At 34.5% G+C, this 17,639-nt stretch overlaps 1 protein-coding gene across 3 annotated transcripts; it reads right to left on the minus strand.

Moving 5' to 3' along the window:
* Positions 1 to 2,241: 2,241 nt before the first annotated feature.
* LOC18021904 (BEL1-like homeodomain protein 4) lies at positions 2,242 to 7,538 on the minus strand. 3 transcript variants are annotated; one of them, XM_024158367.1, is made up of 5 exons: positions 7,318 to 7,538; positions 6,066 to 7,105; positions 4,887 to 5,278; positions 3,648 to 3,708; positions 2,328 to 2,843 (listed from the first exon to the last, which is right to left on the minus strand). In XM_024158367.1, the coding sequence occupies exons 2-5, from the start codon at positions 7,050 to 7,052 to the stop codon at positions 2,328 to 2,330; spliced, it is 1,956 nt and encodes a 651-aa protein (XP_024014135.1). In that variant the 5' UTR covers positions 7,053 to 7,105; positions 7,318 to 7,538. The 3 variants fall into 3 exon arrangements, with proteins under 3 accessions (XP_006404859.1, XP_024014135.1, XP_024014136.1); XM_024158368.1 differs by lacking the exon at positions 7,318 to 7,538 and adding an exon at positions 7,190 to 7,303; XM_006404796.2 differs by lacking the exon at positions 7,318 to 7,538 and having other exon boundaries at positions 2,242 to 2,843; positions 6,066 to 7,052.
* Between the last annotated feature and the right edge of the window lie 10,101 nt (positions 7,539 to 17,639).

Here is a 17,639-nt window from a genome sequence, read left to right on the forward strand (position 1 = left end):
TAGATCATTTTTGGTTAAGAAGATCATATAGAAATCAAATAGTCTTTTCACTTTATACATCGTTTAAAATTTTAAAATTTCGAATTTTATTTTATGTTAAGTCAATAATTAACTTTTTGAGATTTTATGTACGTATGCATGACATAAAAATCCATCATGCGTACTAAAACCATGCAATATAGATCAATACACATGTATGTATTTGACAACATATGTATACGCTTACATATGTGGATTATTAAAAAGGCAGGCCCTCCAATATTAACATCAAGAATCTAACACTCATGCATATGGATTTTCTTGTCACGTATATTTATTATTTTTTTCATTCAGCAAAAGAAAAAATAAATTGATATTTTGAACTTTTGTATACCAGCCAAACAATAATAATGAATTAAATCAAATATATAAAATTTTCCAATTTAAATTCTTTTTATAGGAGTATGCATGGTAGCTAAAGGACAGAGGTCAGACAAGAAGTGTTAAAAAATGGACCACTACGATTGATATAAATGTACTTAAGTAAATTAATATCAGATGCATTTAATGAGTTTAATTATTAGGTAATTTTTACGCGTTCACAAATTCTGTTAGTGTCATTGTAATTATTCGTGCAAAATCATCGCTAGTCTTAAGACGCTAGAGTCGCTAGTTTATTAGGTAATTGTTTCCTTAAACTGGTAGACATGTAAAAGTGCTTGGAAATAACATACTGTATATCTTTATATATATATATATATATATATTCTTATAAGCTATTTATGTCCATATATGAAACTTCACTTTCGCTAGTAGAATATTAAAACCTCTAAATGAAAAGAGGGAATAAATTTCTTTTTGATACTGACCCTCTTCAATTCTCTTACATCAAAAAAGGAAAAGCTGAAACACTTTGACGAATTTTTTACCTATCTATTATTTGATTAATCATCATCAGCACTATAGAATAGGTTCAAACTTCAATTGTCATCAACCCTAGTTCATAAGTGTACATATATAATCTATTATCCATAAACCATAATATGAATAGCATGAAGTTATCTATTGTTCCGAGTTATTGGTTGCACTAAAGACATCTAATAAAAAGTGTAATGTCAAATAATCGTACACATTATATCTTGCCAAGTTTTAAGGTCATTCTCGGGAAGTAGTATATCCATATACTTAGAATAGAAATTCATGCAAATCTATAAGGACTTAGGTGAAACTTAGGCGTTATTGTCTAATTTTTTATTTATTGAAGTGACTTATAAGAAAACGCTTTATAAACAAATTAAGTGATGAGTCCCTTTTATAAACAGACTAATGAGTAGCATCATGGCAGTGATCTATTGAGCTGAATGCCCTTTTGTGGAATTAAAATGTCACCGTCTCGATTGAGATGTGCCCAATATGACATGTAACCAAACCTTTGGAGTTTTTTTAAAAATTCTGCTGTTAGAGAAAAATAAATGCTCTGAAAGTATTGTAAACAAACAAGGATGTTTTCTAAAAAAACGGGGATCAGATGCGTTCAAACTGTTTTAATATAAGTTATTAGAAAGAAAAAAATACAATTGTTAAGTCGATCTATAGTGTCCTAAACATACTTTGTTTTGTTGCCATTACTAAATTAAGTAGCACATAGTTGTAGTAAGTGAGGGTTAGTTGAGGTGATTACTTTGATTATACAAGCAAAAGTGATGTCACTTAATTGACATGGCGCTCTCCTACTACTTTGTCGTTTGTTAGTAAAAGACTAAACTCAAATGGAAGAATACTTAAGTTAAGTACTACACATAGTTGGAGGACAAAAAATAAAAAAAAGTACTACACATAGTTTTTATTTCAAAATATGTAAAAAGAAAAAATGGTAGGGGTGTCTTTTTTTTGGACAGCAAATGGTAGGGTTGTCAATCCGAATAAACTCTACAGATAATTGGTAAGGATATTAATATGAACAAATTTTTATTTTAGAAATATGTATTAATCATAATCAAAAACAAAAAAAAATACAGAAATTTGGTAGGGGTGGTCGTAAGAATAAATTTTACTTTAAAAGTATGTAAATAATTATAATCTAAACACAAATTATAGAAAATTAGTAAGAACATCACTTTTGAAAAAATAAACCATGCATAATAAATTACATTCTAGTACAAAATTATAACTCTGGTAGCTCGAGGTATCAATTTATATATGTATTTCTATTCTTCTTACGAGAGGAAAACAGAGAAAAAAATATAAAACTTTAAGAGTATGTAAAGAGGCTAAAAACATATTTCGATTAAAAAAAAAATCCCGCTATAATAAATTGATTAATAAATGGAGAAACGACGAAGGCAGTCTTAAAAATCTCCAAAGTCTCTAACGGAGAAAGAAGGGTTCTTATTATCGGGCATATTGCCAGCGTGGCGTAGACCAAGCGTAAGCGACACGTCACCAGGCTGTTTGGTCCCGAATCTTATGACGTTCACATGACCATCGTCGACGTGAAAGTCACTGACGTCTTGCTGACACGTGGCGACGGTGAAAGCGTCTGAAACGCCGTGAGAAGTGGCGGCGACGGAGGAGGAAGAAGGGAGGAATGAAGGGTCGTTTTCGTGAGGTGTCGATGTCATCGTCGCTGTTGTTGGAGTTTGTGCAGTTATTGTCTGAACGAGAGTGAAGTTGCTTTCATTGTTGGGTTTCGTGTCATTGTTGTTATTGTTGTTTGTTTGTTGATGTCTTCTTTGTTGTTGATAATCTTCTTTTTCATTTTCTTCTAATTCTTGTTCCTCTCTTTCTTTTGCCTCTTGTTGATACATCTCTTCAACCATTGGTTTCCATAGACGAACCCTAGCATTTATAAACCAATTCGACACCTGAAAAAGAAAGAAATCAATTTTTCAACCCAAAAATATTACTCTCACTGCGAGAGTCTCACCCAAGTTTCTAATAGAATACTTAAATACTTAGTTTTAATGGATATGTGATTGTGAAACAACCAAAACTTCAATTCCGTTTCAAAAAAGAAAATGTAGTTCTATAAACTTTTATTTTTGAAATATTTCGTTTTATAGTGTCTAATGTGATTTTCCAACCTAAAATATCAAATAAGTTTTGAATTTAAGTTATCAAAATCTCATTAGTGGTATATTGAATATAATCTTACTTTTATCCCCAAAAAAAATATATGAGCTTAATTGTTTATTTTAGATATATTTTAATTTGTCTGACTTTTTTCAACATACCACTTTTTATGAAACGTAATATAGTATAAGTCGAGTGTATTAAAAATTGTGGTCAAGATAATTTACGTACACAAGAAGGAGGCCTGGTCGTTATAATTGAAATTAAAGCTTCAAACTTTCATGCACATGAGAAATATGGTCCTAGTTTGAGTATTTATGTCTCTCTCTCTCCTATATTTTGTATTGCTTGTGTGTATATATATGTATATATAATTAATGTATTTAATGAAGAAAAACGAGCCCCAAGAAAAATGATTTTCAAAATCCATGCAAGAGAATGGAAATGAAGCCACTCATGTCAGGTTTTGCATGATGAAATGATTGATATAGATAGTAAACTATAAATTTAATTACGTATATCTAAATATTCAGTAATTAAAAGCGATCTTGTATGATCAGTATTAAAAATATATATTATATATTATAAAGGCTGACCTGATTCCTGGATAAACCAGTCTGTCGAGCCAAGAGGTGCTTATCAGCATCGCTTGGGTACCTGAGAAAGAGACCAGAAAATGACTTCACAATCTTTAGAACCCTAAACCCAATAATTATTAATATTTTTTATGAATACAAATTTGTATATAGAGAAAGAGAGGAACAACATAATCAAGTAGATGCAAGAAAAGGTACAGACTTTCTTCTTACAAGGGCGTGAGAATCTAAGAGACAAAAGAAAAAGCTGATTGCAGAATAGAAGAAGCATTTGATTTTATTTTTGTTTCTTAGCTTCTTTTTTTCTTTTCATGATAAAGCTAATATTTAACAGAAGAGGTACAAGAAAAACTGTACAACTCTTCTCTTCTTTACTTCACTAACAATATAATAGTAAAATTCGGCAGACATTAAATAAAGAAAGTACTGATGAATAATTAGAAAGGAAATTACTTTTATCAGCTTTTAGTTTTTTTCCTCTTTTTTTCACTCTCTTTCTTAAGAGACAATATACAAACCACTGCACCGCTGACAAATCTGAGACCTATTTTTTGTTATTATGTTAATGGCATAGTTACTTCTTTTAATAATAGTATAGGGGAAAAAATTAAAGCCAATAAGAGGAAACTGTAAAAAAAGGGTTAGACAGAGACAGAGAAACCCTTAGGATGCTATTATGATCCCAAAGCATAAAAGTTTGTGATATCACTCTGCAAACTTCTTTTATTACACCATTCTTTATTTAATCCCTTTGCCATGCAAAATATCATACACACAGTTTTCTCAAAAATCTCAAGGTCAATGCTTTGTTTTTCTTGTTAATTTGTAATCTTGCCTAGTAATTTCTATTTGTGGCATCATGAACTAAATGTAGAAAGGATTGATATTTGAATTTAATTGGTGAATAATAACAGAAATTTGAAGAAATTTTTATAAAATAGACTCAAGAAACTTAGTTTTTTTTTTCCCATCTTTAGATTTATATAAAAAAAAATCAGCTACTTTTCAATTTTTCTGATTGAAATATTCTTCCCGCAAAACAAAAATAAGTTCGAAGAACAATTTGTCAGTTTTAAAACTTAAATTTAGTATGGTATATCAATGCATAGTGATAGTATAATATCTATTTCTAATACATGGTCAACATTCAAGAAGATTATTTATATTTAATTATACCGAAATATAATTAAGAGTAGACTTATAATATATATTGAATAAAGGATGAGAAATTGGACTTACGGATTAAGAAAGTGTTCGAAAAGCCAAGCTCTAAGGATATTAACGGAGCGTTCAGGTAAACCACGTTGCGGTCTCCAAGCCTCTTGCTCCATCATACCCATATGATGAAACGCACGTTGCTGACGCAAACTCTGCTCTAGCAAACGCAATCGTGGCGTTTCACCTTTAGTTAACCCGGTGGATGCACCGCCGGCCGCATCTTTATCCCCTAGAAGCTCACAGCTGCGTTTAAGCTGAATCGCTACCGCATCTTTCAAACATCGGAAATGTCTAGACATTGCCTTTTGGGCCAATGTCGTGTACGGAACCGCCGCACCGTAGCCCATTACTTGGTCGAACGAGTTCACTACCATTTGCATTTGTTCGCAGTAGTGGTTGTACCGTCGGTCCACCTGCATTTAATTCTTATTTTTTTAGAATGACATGAAAATCGAATATAGTTTTTGTTTTGTTATCATTAGCTTTTCGTTAAATAAAATACAAACCTCAAGAGATTATAACGTTTAGATAAGATCATACTAAATCGAGCAAATCTCGTTAAAATAGACAAATTAGGGAATACGTACAAATCCATTATGTTTTGTTTTCCTACTAGTAATTTATGGCAACTTAACATAAATTAACTAAAGATAAAATCTTGAAATAAGATAGTGTCAACTACAAAATAAAATAATGAAGTGACTTCAATGACTAGCTTTGGCTACGTAGTGAAGGTAGCTTATATGGAGAAGGAAACTCTAATTTAAATTTCTTGTTGAAGACTGAATCACTTAACTAATCACAATTTAATTTATTATGTTAATATATGATTAAGCGATGCCACCAAACGCGTCACACAAAATATGATTTTATATATCAAATTAGACTATAACATGAGTATAATGATATTAGTTAGAAAAATTATATAAGTGATGGTAGGATTGCGTAATCAAGCTCTACCAACTAGAGCATGTGTCGTGCTCTTGTACCAGTCGGTCTTTCTCTATACATTTAATTTACAGAAAAATACATATCCCGAGCTTATGAAAATATTGGTTGATTTGAAATAACAACGAAGAAAGATCTAAGTGATTGATATGAAATTGGTTGATTGATCAACTCAATCACTAGAGCGGTTCAATTTATGTGATAAAAAAATTCATGGGAAATTAGTTCATTAATATAGTGTGAAAACGTTACCTCTTCAAGCATAGAGAGTAGCTTGACTTTTCTTCTTTGATGTTCAATTCGATCAGCCGGAGATAAAGGAGGATTATCATTGGCTGCTCCGGCAGACAAAGATGACCCTCCACCACCACCTCCGCCGCCTCCTCCTCCACCGCCACAACCACTAGTATTAGGGTTTGAATTGTTCCTACTAAGTTTGTTCTTCTTGAAATGTCCTCTTCCAACACTACAAAACTCTTCCAACAACTCTTGTGCTGGTTTAGTGTACTTGGAATTCCTCAACGTATAGATCCCTCCAATGGAGGAAGAAGCCACCATTGGAGAAGATGATGATGACCCAAAATGTCCAACAACTTGATGTTGATGAGAAGGGTTATCAAGAAGAAGAGTCTTGAGTTGATTAAATTGATGATGATGAGCCGATGCGTTGGAAGAAGAAGAAGTTCCATCGACGGCTGCACAGTAAATGCTTCTATATTCTTCTGCTTTAGCTGCTGCTGCTGCTTCTAATGAAGATGAGAGAGATAAAGATAAACCTTTTCCACCTTCCACGTGTAAGGTACCGATCATCTCTCCTTGACTTTGATGATCGGAGGAAGATGGCCATGTGAAGTGATGTTGCTCGTTGGTGAAACCATAATTGCCTTGATGATGATTTGGTAATAACATATGAAGAGTTGAGTTGTTGTTGTTGTGACGGTTTTGTTGCTCTAGCAATTGTTTAGTAGATTGATCAAGAATCTCGCCGGAGCCACCGTTGCCGCCGCCAGGGTAACTAAACATTTCAGATAACATTCCGGCGGTTTCATAAACCGGGATCGGAGCTCCGGAGACGGCGGATTCCTCCACTTCTTCCTGATGGGAAGATGATGATCGGTGGAATCCATTGGAGAAGGAAAAGATTCCTTGGTGATGATGATAATCTTGGGACATAGAATCTGAATTGTTGTCAAGAATCTTGTGATGATGATGAGGAAGAGTTGTAGTTGCTAGACCCATATCAGTTCTTGATTCTTGTTATTCATTATATCTCTCTCCAAAGCTTTTGGATCCTGTAACATACAACACAGAGAGAATCTTATGTAACAAAAAAACAAAAGGAGAAGAAAGAGAGAGGAGTCAACTAGGTATTATACAGTTTTTCTTTCTTCTCCATCTCTTTCTTGTATCTCTTTTAAGGTTTTCACTTTCAGCTTCGGTCATGATCTACAATCTACATATATATTTGGTAGAGAGAGAGAGAGATAAAAAAAAAGAAGAATACCTTGGAGTTGCAGAGAATTAAAGAAAGAGAAGATTAAGCTTTAGCTATCGTTTTCTCTTCCTCTCTCTAGCTTTCTCTTTCTCTGGTAGTGAGAGTTTATTCAGCAAATTCTGGAAACCATCAAAGATTAAAGAAAAACTTATAAAAATCTCTCCCAAAGAGAAAGGAAGAGAGAGAGAGAGATAAAAGAGAAGAGAGAAGAAGAGGTCGCTGTTCTTTCTTCCTCGCCAACCTTTTTAACCCACCAATCTTCTTTATTATTATTTTTATAAAAAAATATATTATTCTTGATTATCATTTTCTATTTGTTTTTAACGAAGTAGTTTTATTTATATAACTTCTTACCTAGGAAAAAAAACCGCAAAGGTTTTTCATATTAATAACGATGAAGAAGAAAGACAAAACTTACATACCTCCGAAAATTACGAAAGTGTCCCTATCAATTTTTCTTATTTCTTTGGTCAACTATATTTGTTTATAAATTCAAAAAAAAATGTATAACTTTTTTATCACGGAAATGTCGGCTGCGATCAACATTTTAAAGGAGTTAATTTGGAAAACTATTTTTTTTTTTAAAAGCAAACTAAATAAATACAAAGATAAGGTGAGTCCAAGGTCATATCTCAATGACCCAAACCACCACCATAAATACTTCCACATATTTTTTTGCTTAAATAATAATATTCTCATTTGAGAAAAATATAATCACTATAATTCCCATAATGCCCATTCAGTTTTATTCTGATTTTACGAGTATAATTTTTGTTAGGGTCAACTATGTTATTTCAAACTAGTTTTTTTTACGTGACAACTTTTTCAATTAGCTACTCATCATACTCTGTTTTAAATGCAAAACTAAAATTCCAATATAACTAGACTTATATATTGTTTACCAAATCTAATAAACTTGGTGATAACCAATGAATAACATATGTTGTAAATACCAAAGTTATTTGAAAATTTGAAAATTTAAATTTAAAAAGAAATATAGTTTATGGTGTTCTCTTTTTTTTTTGAAAAAGATATTAAAAAAAGTATAGTTGTTCAAATTTGTATAAAATCAAATAATTAGTCATTGATAATAGATGTGATGATTTTACAAAATGTACTTGCTTATAAAAATGAATCAATTGTTTTAAGCTTTGAAGATACATACATCAATTCTAGGCTATACACAATTATATGACTATCTCCGAAGCTTAAACCATTCAATCGATTCACTACACTTCACTTCTGGTCCAATGACTAGAAAGCAACAAGAACAAGACGATGGAAGCTGGACTTATCTAGTTTGATCGAACCAGACATTGGTCATGCTCAAACTCTATACAATAAATTATAATAAAAATAAAGGCAAAGTTTAGAGGTCACATATATGATCGAATAACACTTGGGACATGACCATATAACAAGTTTGGTCATGGGTCTAGAGTGGTGTAGAAGCCTTAGTCGGAAATCTTCCGAGTCATAAAAAACTGTATAGATACAAATACAATTAAACACAATTATTTTATGTTTAAACACAATTATTTTATGTTAAAATATAAAATTAACCACCAGCCCCCTAGATATATCCCCTATAATTCAAATTTTTATTTAAAAAAAAAATCGATTTGACGTGCGTATCCATCCCACAAACGGTTAGAGACATCTCGGATATATGCAATGTAGGTTATAAATCCACAATGGGATAAATAATTAATGGAAGGCTCGAAAGCAAAAGGTGTAAAGCCCACTTGTATATATATATCTATGGAGACTTATGTTGGAATCTATCATGTCAGAATCAGATACCAAATTAATAATGTTGTAGCATCCATAATGTGATTTAAACCTTTAATTATATCTAAACTCAAATGGTTCTCAATAATATTAATTTTACGACAGAAAAGAAGTAGTTTCTTTAAAAGTTGGATATTTCCAAAATAAAATCTGATTTAGTTTATTTTTTACCATTTGTGCTCCTTAACATCTACTTCATCCATTGATATTAAATTGTATACAAGAATTGGTACAACAAAATTACAACAGTGTTATGGAAGCTCAATTATAACCACACATAAATACTTACATAATTTATAATTTACCCTTAGGGTAAATGATATAGAAATAATCTGTTATTTACCTTCTTTAAAAGCTTCTTTAAAAGCAATCCCATTCTGATTCTAATGAGATTATCGCTCTTGACGATATAATCTCGTAGAAGACCCTACAAAACCATTTAAAACTGACCACATCTACTCTTGCACCGTTTCATTGCTTTTCCTCTTGCACCAATTATGCTTTACTATATAATATAATTGAAACCATGATCTTTGACAAAAAAATAATTGAAACCATGATCATGTTGAACAATTTATATAAACTTAATACAAAAAATCAATTCATATATTATTCAACCGTGATTTGTAGGCACCTAATTAAGAAGATGGTTAAAATTCCATTGGAATATATCAACTTCTATGATTTTTTTGTTTTTTATATCTGTTTAAAAATCAAAATCAGAAATCTCTCTCAAGCCACCTAAAGTTATATTTTCAATGCTCATGCCCTTCAAATGGCAGAAAATTAAAACAGAAAACGAAGAAAGAAGTTCCATCTAAATTCTCCAAATATACCTTATGATTTTAGTCTTTATATTTTTGTTGCAACTACAAACGGAATTGACAGTTGACAGCCTAACTTCTTCACTCCTACCAGTATCTTTCTCTTTTCGAAAATTATACATATATATATATATACCAATTATTTAAATTTGTGAAAAATAAAATTTGTTTTCCGAAAACTTTAGTTTTTGGTCGGGTGAATCTCTCACGTGAATCCCATCCTCTACTCACACGTATGCACAACCATCTATCACGTGCGGAACCTCCTTTTTCGCGCGTGTGGTGTGTCCTTTATCCTCCTTTACGCATTTAATAAATAAGTAACCCAAAACATGTAATGGATCCTCTTGTTATAATCGATTTAATCTCATCAATGGTGGTTGCAAAACCTTCCAAATATATTTTGAATCTTCATCAACCTCATCATTGCTATTTCTACATTTTACTTTTGCACTCGTGACTTTCGTCCTCACATCTACGATATACGATATATCAAAGTGTGTTACCAGTTGGTGATTTTTATCAGTGCCATGCTTAGGTTAGTTGAGGCTTTAGGCAAATAAAAAAAATGTGACTTTTTTTTTATAAAAAAAAATTAAGAAAAAATTATTTTAAAATATATACAGAATTAGTAATAATAAGTAGTTAAATTATAGAAATTCTAGAGCACATTTTTTGCTTTATCTTATTTTATCTTCGTACATAAACATCCGAAAAATATCAATAGCAATAATATTAGTAGATAGAGTTCTCAAAGAAAGAACTCAACAGTATTTATCAAGTTAAATACTAGTATAAGCTTATTTAACAAAAAATATGTGGCCTTATATTTTTAATTTTTAGCGGCTTTAGGCAAATGCCTATTTTCCACAAGATAAAGCATAATACTGACTTTTACCGAAACAAAACTAAACCCATTTTTTGCAAACAAAAAATTTGGAACGCGAGGTCAAGATGCCTTAAGTAAAAAAAAAAAAAGGCTGGAAAGCCATAAGATAATTTGTTTTTTTATATTTGATTTTTTTTTTAATTATCGAAATCCAGGAAAATCCTCTCCTATCCCTTAAAGTTTGATTTATTTACTTCAAAATCTGGGTTAAATCCATCTCGTGACCCGTTAATCCGAGAATCCGACCCATTCAATTTTTTTTTTGATATTTCAATTTAACTATTCTGAAAACCGTTTTCTTTTCATTTTCCTTAATTTCTTTCGTCATTTTCTTCTCCTTTTTTGAACTTTCTTCAACTTCTCACTCCTTATTTGAATTGGTTACTTTTGATTCAAAGGTCTTCACTTTCTAAACTTCCCTTTTCTTCCCGAAATCGTGCTTTCTCAACTTCCCCTTTCTTCCCTCTTTTGTATTCAGGCAAAAATTGCGAGAATCCCTAAGCCCTATTTGCGAGAATCCCGAATCTCCGGCTCCATATATGGCGAAGGTGAGAAATAAGGGCAAGGAGTATGACAGTACTTCAGCGGCGGAAGTCAAAAACCCGCCGGAAACTCCAGCGGAAGGAAAGCTGGCTGAAACCGATCACAGCCCAGAAAACGAGAACCCCTAAAAACCCGGCAGAAGTAAATCCGACGGAAATCAAAGAACCCAAAAGCGAGAAACCTGATAGTCCGGCGGCGGAAGGAAACCCGACTGAAATCGAAGAAAATCCAAACGGCTCCGAGAACCCTCCTGAAATCGAGAACGCCAAACCGAGCACGGCGACGGCAAATGATGATGCCGGTGAGCAGGAAGCAGAGGAGAAGGAAAAGGAGAAGAAAAACGAAGAGGAAGAAGTGCCACTGGAAGTGAACGAAGAGGAAGAGGCGGAAGGAGTGGAAGAGAAGGAGAACGAAGAGGAAGAGATGGAAGGATTAGAAAAGAACCAAGAGGAAGAGGCAGAAGGAGTGGAAGCAGATTTGGAGAACCAAGAGGAAGAGATGGAAGGAGTGGAAGAGAACGAAGAGGAAGATGAGAATGATGCGGCAGACAATGTAAACGAAGACGAAGAAGAAATGCGAGAGGAGAATTTAAGAATGCAAGAGGTATGTTTGTTTAGAATTGCTCGTTTGTTTAAGATATGTTTGGTATGTGGACAACTAGGACAAATAAGTATAAACTTGTCTGTTTGGTCTTAGGACAAGTAGGGACAACTATGTTGTTTAAGCTATGTTTGGTATTTGGACAACTGGGACAACTTAGCTTTTATATAGGATAAGGTATGTGGACAAATGGGACAACAAGTTGAACTAATTTATATAACATTGTGTTACTCGTCTGAATTTCAGGATGCCGATGATGAATTGATGCCAATGGGGCCTCAGAAGCTTTATTTCGGTCCAACCGAATATAGCAAGGCGTTTAAGATAATTACAAGGTGTGTAGTGAAGAGTGTACTTGATGTGATAGGGAACCTGTCAGAAGAGTTGGAGTGGTTCAAATCAAATCCGCAATTCAAGCACCTGTTTCATATGTATAAGGAGCCAAACCACATGAATCAAGGGTTGTGGATGCTTCTTCTTCACACACCCAATACTGAAAAGCAAAACGAGGCGTGGTTTGTGGTAAATGGAGTGCCTATTCGATACTCTTTGAGGGAGCATGCACTGCTATATGGTCTTGACTGCCATGACTATCCTGCGAACTATAAGAAGTTGGGTAAATTGAAGTTTGTAGAAAAGCACTTTGGCAGGGGTGACAAAATCAAGATCGCAGAAGTGGAAGCAAAGCTAGAGGAAATGAAGGAGACTCCCTCGTTGGACAGGAAGAAGATGGCACTACTGCTGTTTTTATGCAAAGTATTGAAGGCGAAGACAAAGGCTGATGGAAACATTGATCAATTCTTGCTCGCAGCGGCCAAAGATCTGAAGCTGTGCAGAAAGTTTCCTTGGGGGCGTTACACGTTTGACAAGACTATGAGGGAGATCCAGCGTGTGGTCACCAAGTTCAATGGCAGCGTAAAACCTAAAGGAGCTGAATGTCCAATCTCTGGTTTCATTCTTCCTCTACAGGTATGTCTCAGTTAATAAGTTTGGTATGTGGACAAGTAGGACAACTTTTTAAATTAATATATGTTAGGTCAATAGACAACTTGGAAAACTATGTAGATTCGTTTATATGTGGTCTGTGGACAACTAGGACAACTATTCAGATTAAATTAAATTTGGTCTGTGGACAATTCGGACAACTGGGACAAATATTTTGATTGATTTATGTTTTGACTTTGTAGATTCTTGCGTTTGAGTGCATTCCAAGTCTTGAAAAGAGGTTTTGTGAAGCTGTCCATACTGAGCCTAACTGTCCAAGGATTTGTAAGCATAGGTTCACTGATGTAGCCATGAGAGGTATTCCTTTGGATGATATCAATGAAGCTATTGGCACTAGTGCTGAGGTCAGTGATTCTTGATTATTGATATGTGTTTGATATTAAACATGGTTGGTGAAAAAATGTAATAAGTGGTATTTGTTAATATTATCATGACATTAATAGCATTTTGGAGGCTGACTCGGATGAAGAAGATATATTGGCGGAGATCACAGATCCTGGATTCGATGATGGTATCGGATATATTGACATATTTTTTCGAGGGCTGGATGGATCACTTAACCAAGAAGAAGAAAAATATCATTTGGAGAGAGTTGTATGAGGCTGATATTGTTTTTCGGGTTCAAGTCCCTCCTGAGAAACCAAGGAAAGATAAGCCCATATCAGTGTCTGAGCTGAACGCGTCAGTGGTGGAGTTGAAGGTGTCAGTGGTTGAGATGAAGACGTCAATAGAGAAGAATTTTAAGGAGATTGTGGAGAAGGTAGAAGGCATAGATACAAGATTAAAAACTCTTGAAGCGATGGTACCAACACGCTCACCAGTACGAGATTCAGTGTATTCGCCAGCGCCACCATACTTAGTCCACTCGCCAGCGCCAGCAGGCTCAGTGCACTCGCCATCAGCACCAGACTCAGTGCATTTGCCATCACTAGATTCAGTGCACTCGCCATCAACACCAGACTCAGTGCACTCACCAGCACCAGCCTCCTCAGCGCCAGCACTAGCGTCCTCAGCACCAGCCTCCTTTGCACCAGCACTAGCGTCCTCATCACCAGCCTCCTTTGCACCAGCACCAGCCTTCTCAGCACCAGTCTCCTCAGCATCAGCCTCCTCAGCACAAGCAAGAGCCTGCTCACCTGCACCCTTCCCAGATGAGCTTCTATACCGAACATTTGAGAAAGCAAGGGCAGCAGCTTACCAACCTGACAAAGGACCATTAAAGAGGACCAAGGCTGCTTCTAAGAAGCATCCGCTGCTTATCCCAGTGGAACCACGACCTAAGAGGGCTTGCCAACCATCGATACATGTGTCGTCCCCTTTTATAGCTGGAAAAAGGAAAAAAGATAAAGGGAAGTAGAATGTGTGGGTGAATTGTTGTTTCGTGTTTTTAGACTTGGATTAGACTTGGAATCTTCATTTTTAGATAATTTATGCACTTATGTTTATTTTATAACTTATGCTTTTGGATATTGTTGGTTGTTTTTGGATATTGCTGGTTTGTTTGATATTTATGGTTTTGTGTTTATGAATTGTTTGTATGTGCATTTGGACAATTAGGACAGCTCTTCATATTTATAGGTAACATTGTGTACAACTAGGACAATTTTTTACCAGTTATAGGTAACATTTAGGACAACTGGGACAATTTTTACCAGTTATTGGTAACCATTACGACAACTGGGACAACTGTGATAATTTGAGTACAATTTAAACAACTAATATATATTGGACAATTGGGACAATAATGATAATTTTATTTCATATAGAAGTTTTTAAAAACGGACAACACAGGGCAACAATAGAACTTAAAATGAGGAAATCAAAATCCAAACACGTAGTTGTTACTTAAAAAAAATGAAACTGTAGCAAACACCATGAAAAAGGCGATTATCACATATCCATCACCCCTATTTGCAATTAACTCCTCCATTTTTTCAAGCTCTCTTTCCATCCCAGCCATAAGTTCTATGAGTTGCCTAATTTTGGATTCATGTGTGTCAAAGGAGCTATTCTCGTGAATACAATTTCTGACAACACCCATGTTTTGCATGCTTTTCATCCCAGAATTGACATTATCAACTCGAAGTTTCATCAGTGATAGCTCTTCTTTAACAGCATCATCCCACCACTTCCAAATGTGGTCATGATTGCGATGAGGTTCCTGAATAACAATTTGCCATGAAATTTTAATTTTTCAGATTTTCCCAAACCCTAAACTCGAACTCGCGAGAATTGAAACAAAATGTGAACCAATATAACTAATTGGAGGTTTCGACCAACACCCTAAACTCGAACTCCAGAAGTTATTACCTTAATCGACCAATCTGGACAAGTGTACATTTTCCTTCCTCTTGTGGCTTCTGACTTCGAATCTTTGATAACCATAAGGCGACCACACCAGCACATTTCTCGCGTACCCCCTTCTCCATAAGCTCGATCGATAATATGAACTGTTCCATGAGTGCTTTGATTCGGAAGAATCCAAACTGTAACTAGGCATTTTTTTATAGCGGCGGCTAAACCCTAGTTTTCGATTTGGGGGAAAATTTCTGAATTTCTCTTTCTTAATGTTTTCACCATTTCTTTTTATAAAGGGGGCTACTTAACAAAACGCTGAGTTTCTCTCCTGAAGCAGTATTTAATATATTTATTTAATATATGTGTCGGCGCCGCCATTTTAATTGACCATGTGCTGTAATACATCCCCCTAAACTGAAAATAACATGCATATAGTTGTACCCATTTGTCTTGTTATCCAAAATCGCTCATAGTTGTCCATTTCGGTTATTCTAATTGTTCTTGGGCATAAACCTATATTTTATAGTTGTCCTTTTATCTATTCACTTATGCTTATCATTTAGTAGTAGATGACAATAAATTTGAACAAAATCATTTAAATTGTGTGTTCTCCCTTGTAAGATGGTTCTATTATGAAAGAGTTACATATATCATATGAGGTTGTTGATTGGGAACCCATACTTTGTTTCACAAAACCAATTTGTAGTTGTCCATTATCATTACTATTGGTCTTATATATTGTGAAGGTTAACTATGTCTTTTATTTTGTTTCTTTTGTTCAATTCGTTAGATTAACCAGAATTTTGACTTTCAAAATTAACATGTAGTTATACCTTGTTGTCCATTTGTCCAATCCCGCATCGCAGATTGTAATTTCTATATAGTTATACCTTGTTATCCACTTCTCCCATTCATCAGCCAACTTTTGAAAACACTTAGTTGTACCTACATGTCCAGTTGTCCAATCCTGCATCGCTATTATAATTTCTATATAGTTATTCTTTATTGTCCACTTGTCCTATTAATCGGCCAAATTTTAAAAACACTTAGTTGTACCTACATGTCCAGTTGTCCTGCTAAACCCAGAAATATAATTACCATTTTAAATACCAAGTACACGTAGTTGTACCTACAAGACCAGTTGTCCCTTACAGAAAGACCAAATACGAATCGCAAATTTAAACTTCACTTGGGTTGCCACCTTGGTTTTCTTCTTGATCTTCATCTGTGTTTAGCGGTTGAAACCAACGCCCAAGATGTATGCCTGGATTGGCCCTGTTACTTCGTTTAGAGCGAGCTTCTCCGGTTGAAGGGTAGCGCTTGTCTTGCTTTCTCCCTGAATTTTTTTATATAGTCTGGCGGCAAAATGACTAACTTTCCAATTTCCTCTGGAATAATCCATGTTGACTGATGTGGAACCAAACAAATGGTTCTGTAATAAGCTGACGCCCATGTGTCAATCCTGTAATATTTCAAGCACAATTTATGGAGGTGTATTTCCCTGCTTCTGTTGGGGTTACACATCAATGCCATGTCTGTGGCTATTGCATGAACACAGGGAATCTTGTCTACATCAAAGCACCTGAAGGTACAAGTTTCGCTTAACAAATCGACCAGATAACTCTTCCCATCAGTTCCAATCACGCTGTATTCAAGCTCAAAATGGTTAAGCTCAGTGACAAATAAGCCATTTCCAATTGCACATAGATTATGCAGCTGGTTCTCCACACATGGCACCGATTTCTTCGTGTCTGATGCAATAGCACTGCCTTTCCTATGCTTGTTGAATGATGTGTGGTGTGTGTTGTGGGTGTCAAGTTTTACCCTAATTGAAATCAATAGCCGCAAGTGCACAGCTGATCGATTGTAGTACTTAGGGATCGAATCCACAGGGAAGGAGGATCTTTTCTTGCAAAAAGCCTTTGAAATAAGTTAAAGTAAAGAAGTTTAGAACAAAAACGGTTTTGTAGGGGTTTGGTAGTGTGTTTAAAATCTAAAAACGAAATATTAAAAGAGAATACGAGAATTAAATGACGTAATAACTAAACTTAATGAAAATGACTAAAAATGATAAAAACGGATATTCTAATGCTTAAATGAAAATGAACTAAAAAGGAAAGACAATATTGAACTAAAGCTTTAAAGAAAAACGGTGTAAATGAATAAGGAAGAAGGCGTTGGGCTTCAGGGAAGTTTTCTCAGGGGTACGAACGATTCAAAACATTGCTAGAGAGTAAATTTGATAAGATCTTAGCTTAAACTTTTCGAACTGGAGTCACGGACGTATGAATACGCCACTGTCGTGATCATAGACAACTATCTCTCTCAACCCTGACCAGTAGGTTTCCACTCTGGCCCTGGAAGAGAAGAGATGCATTATG

This window comes from Eutrema salsugineum, unplaced genomic scaffold, assembly GCF_000478725.1.
Source record: "Eutrema salsugineum unplaced genomic scaffold, Eutsalg1_0 scaffold_15, whole genome shotgun sequence".
In the NCBI taxonomy this organism is placed as follows: domain Eukaryota; kingdom Viridiplantae; phylum Streptophyta; class Magnoliopsida; order Brassicales; family Brassicaceae; genus Eutrema; species Eutrema salsugineum.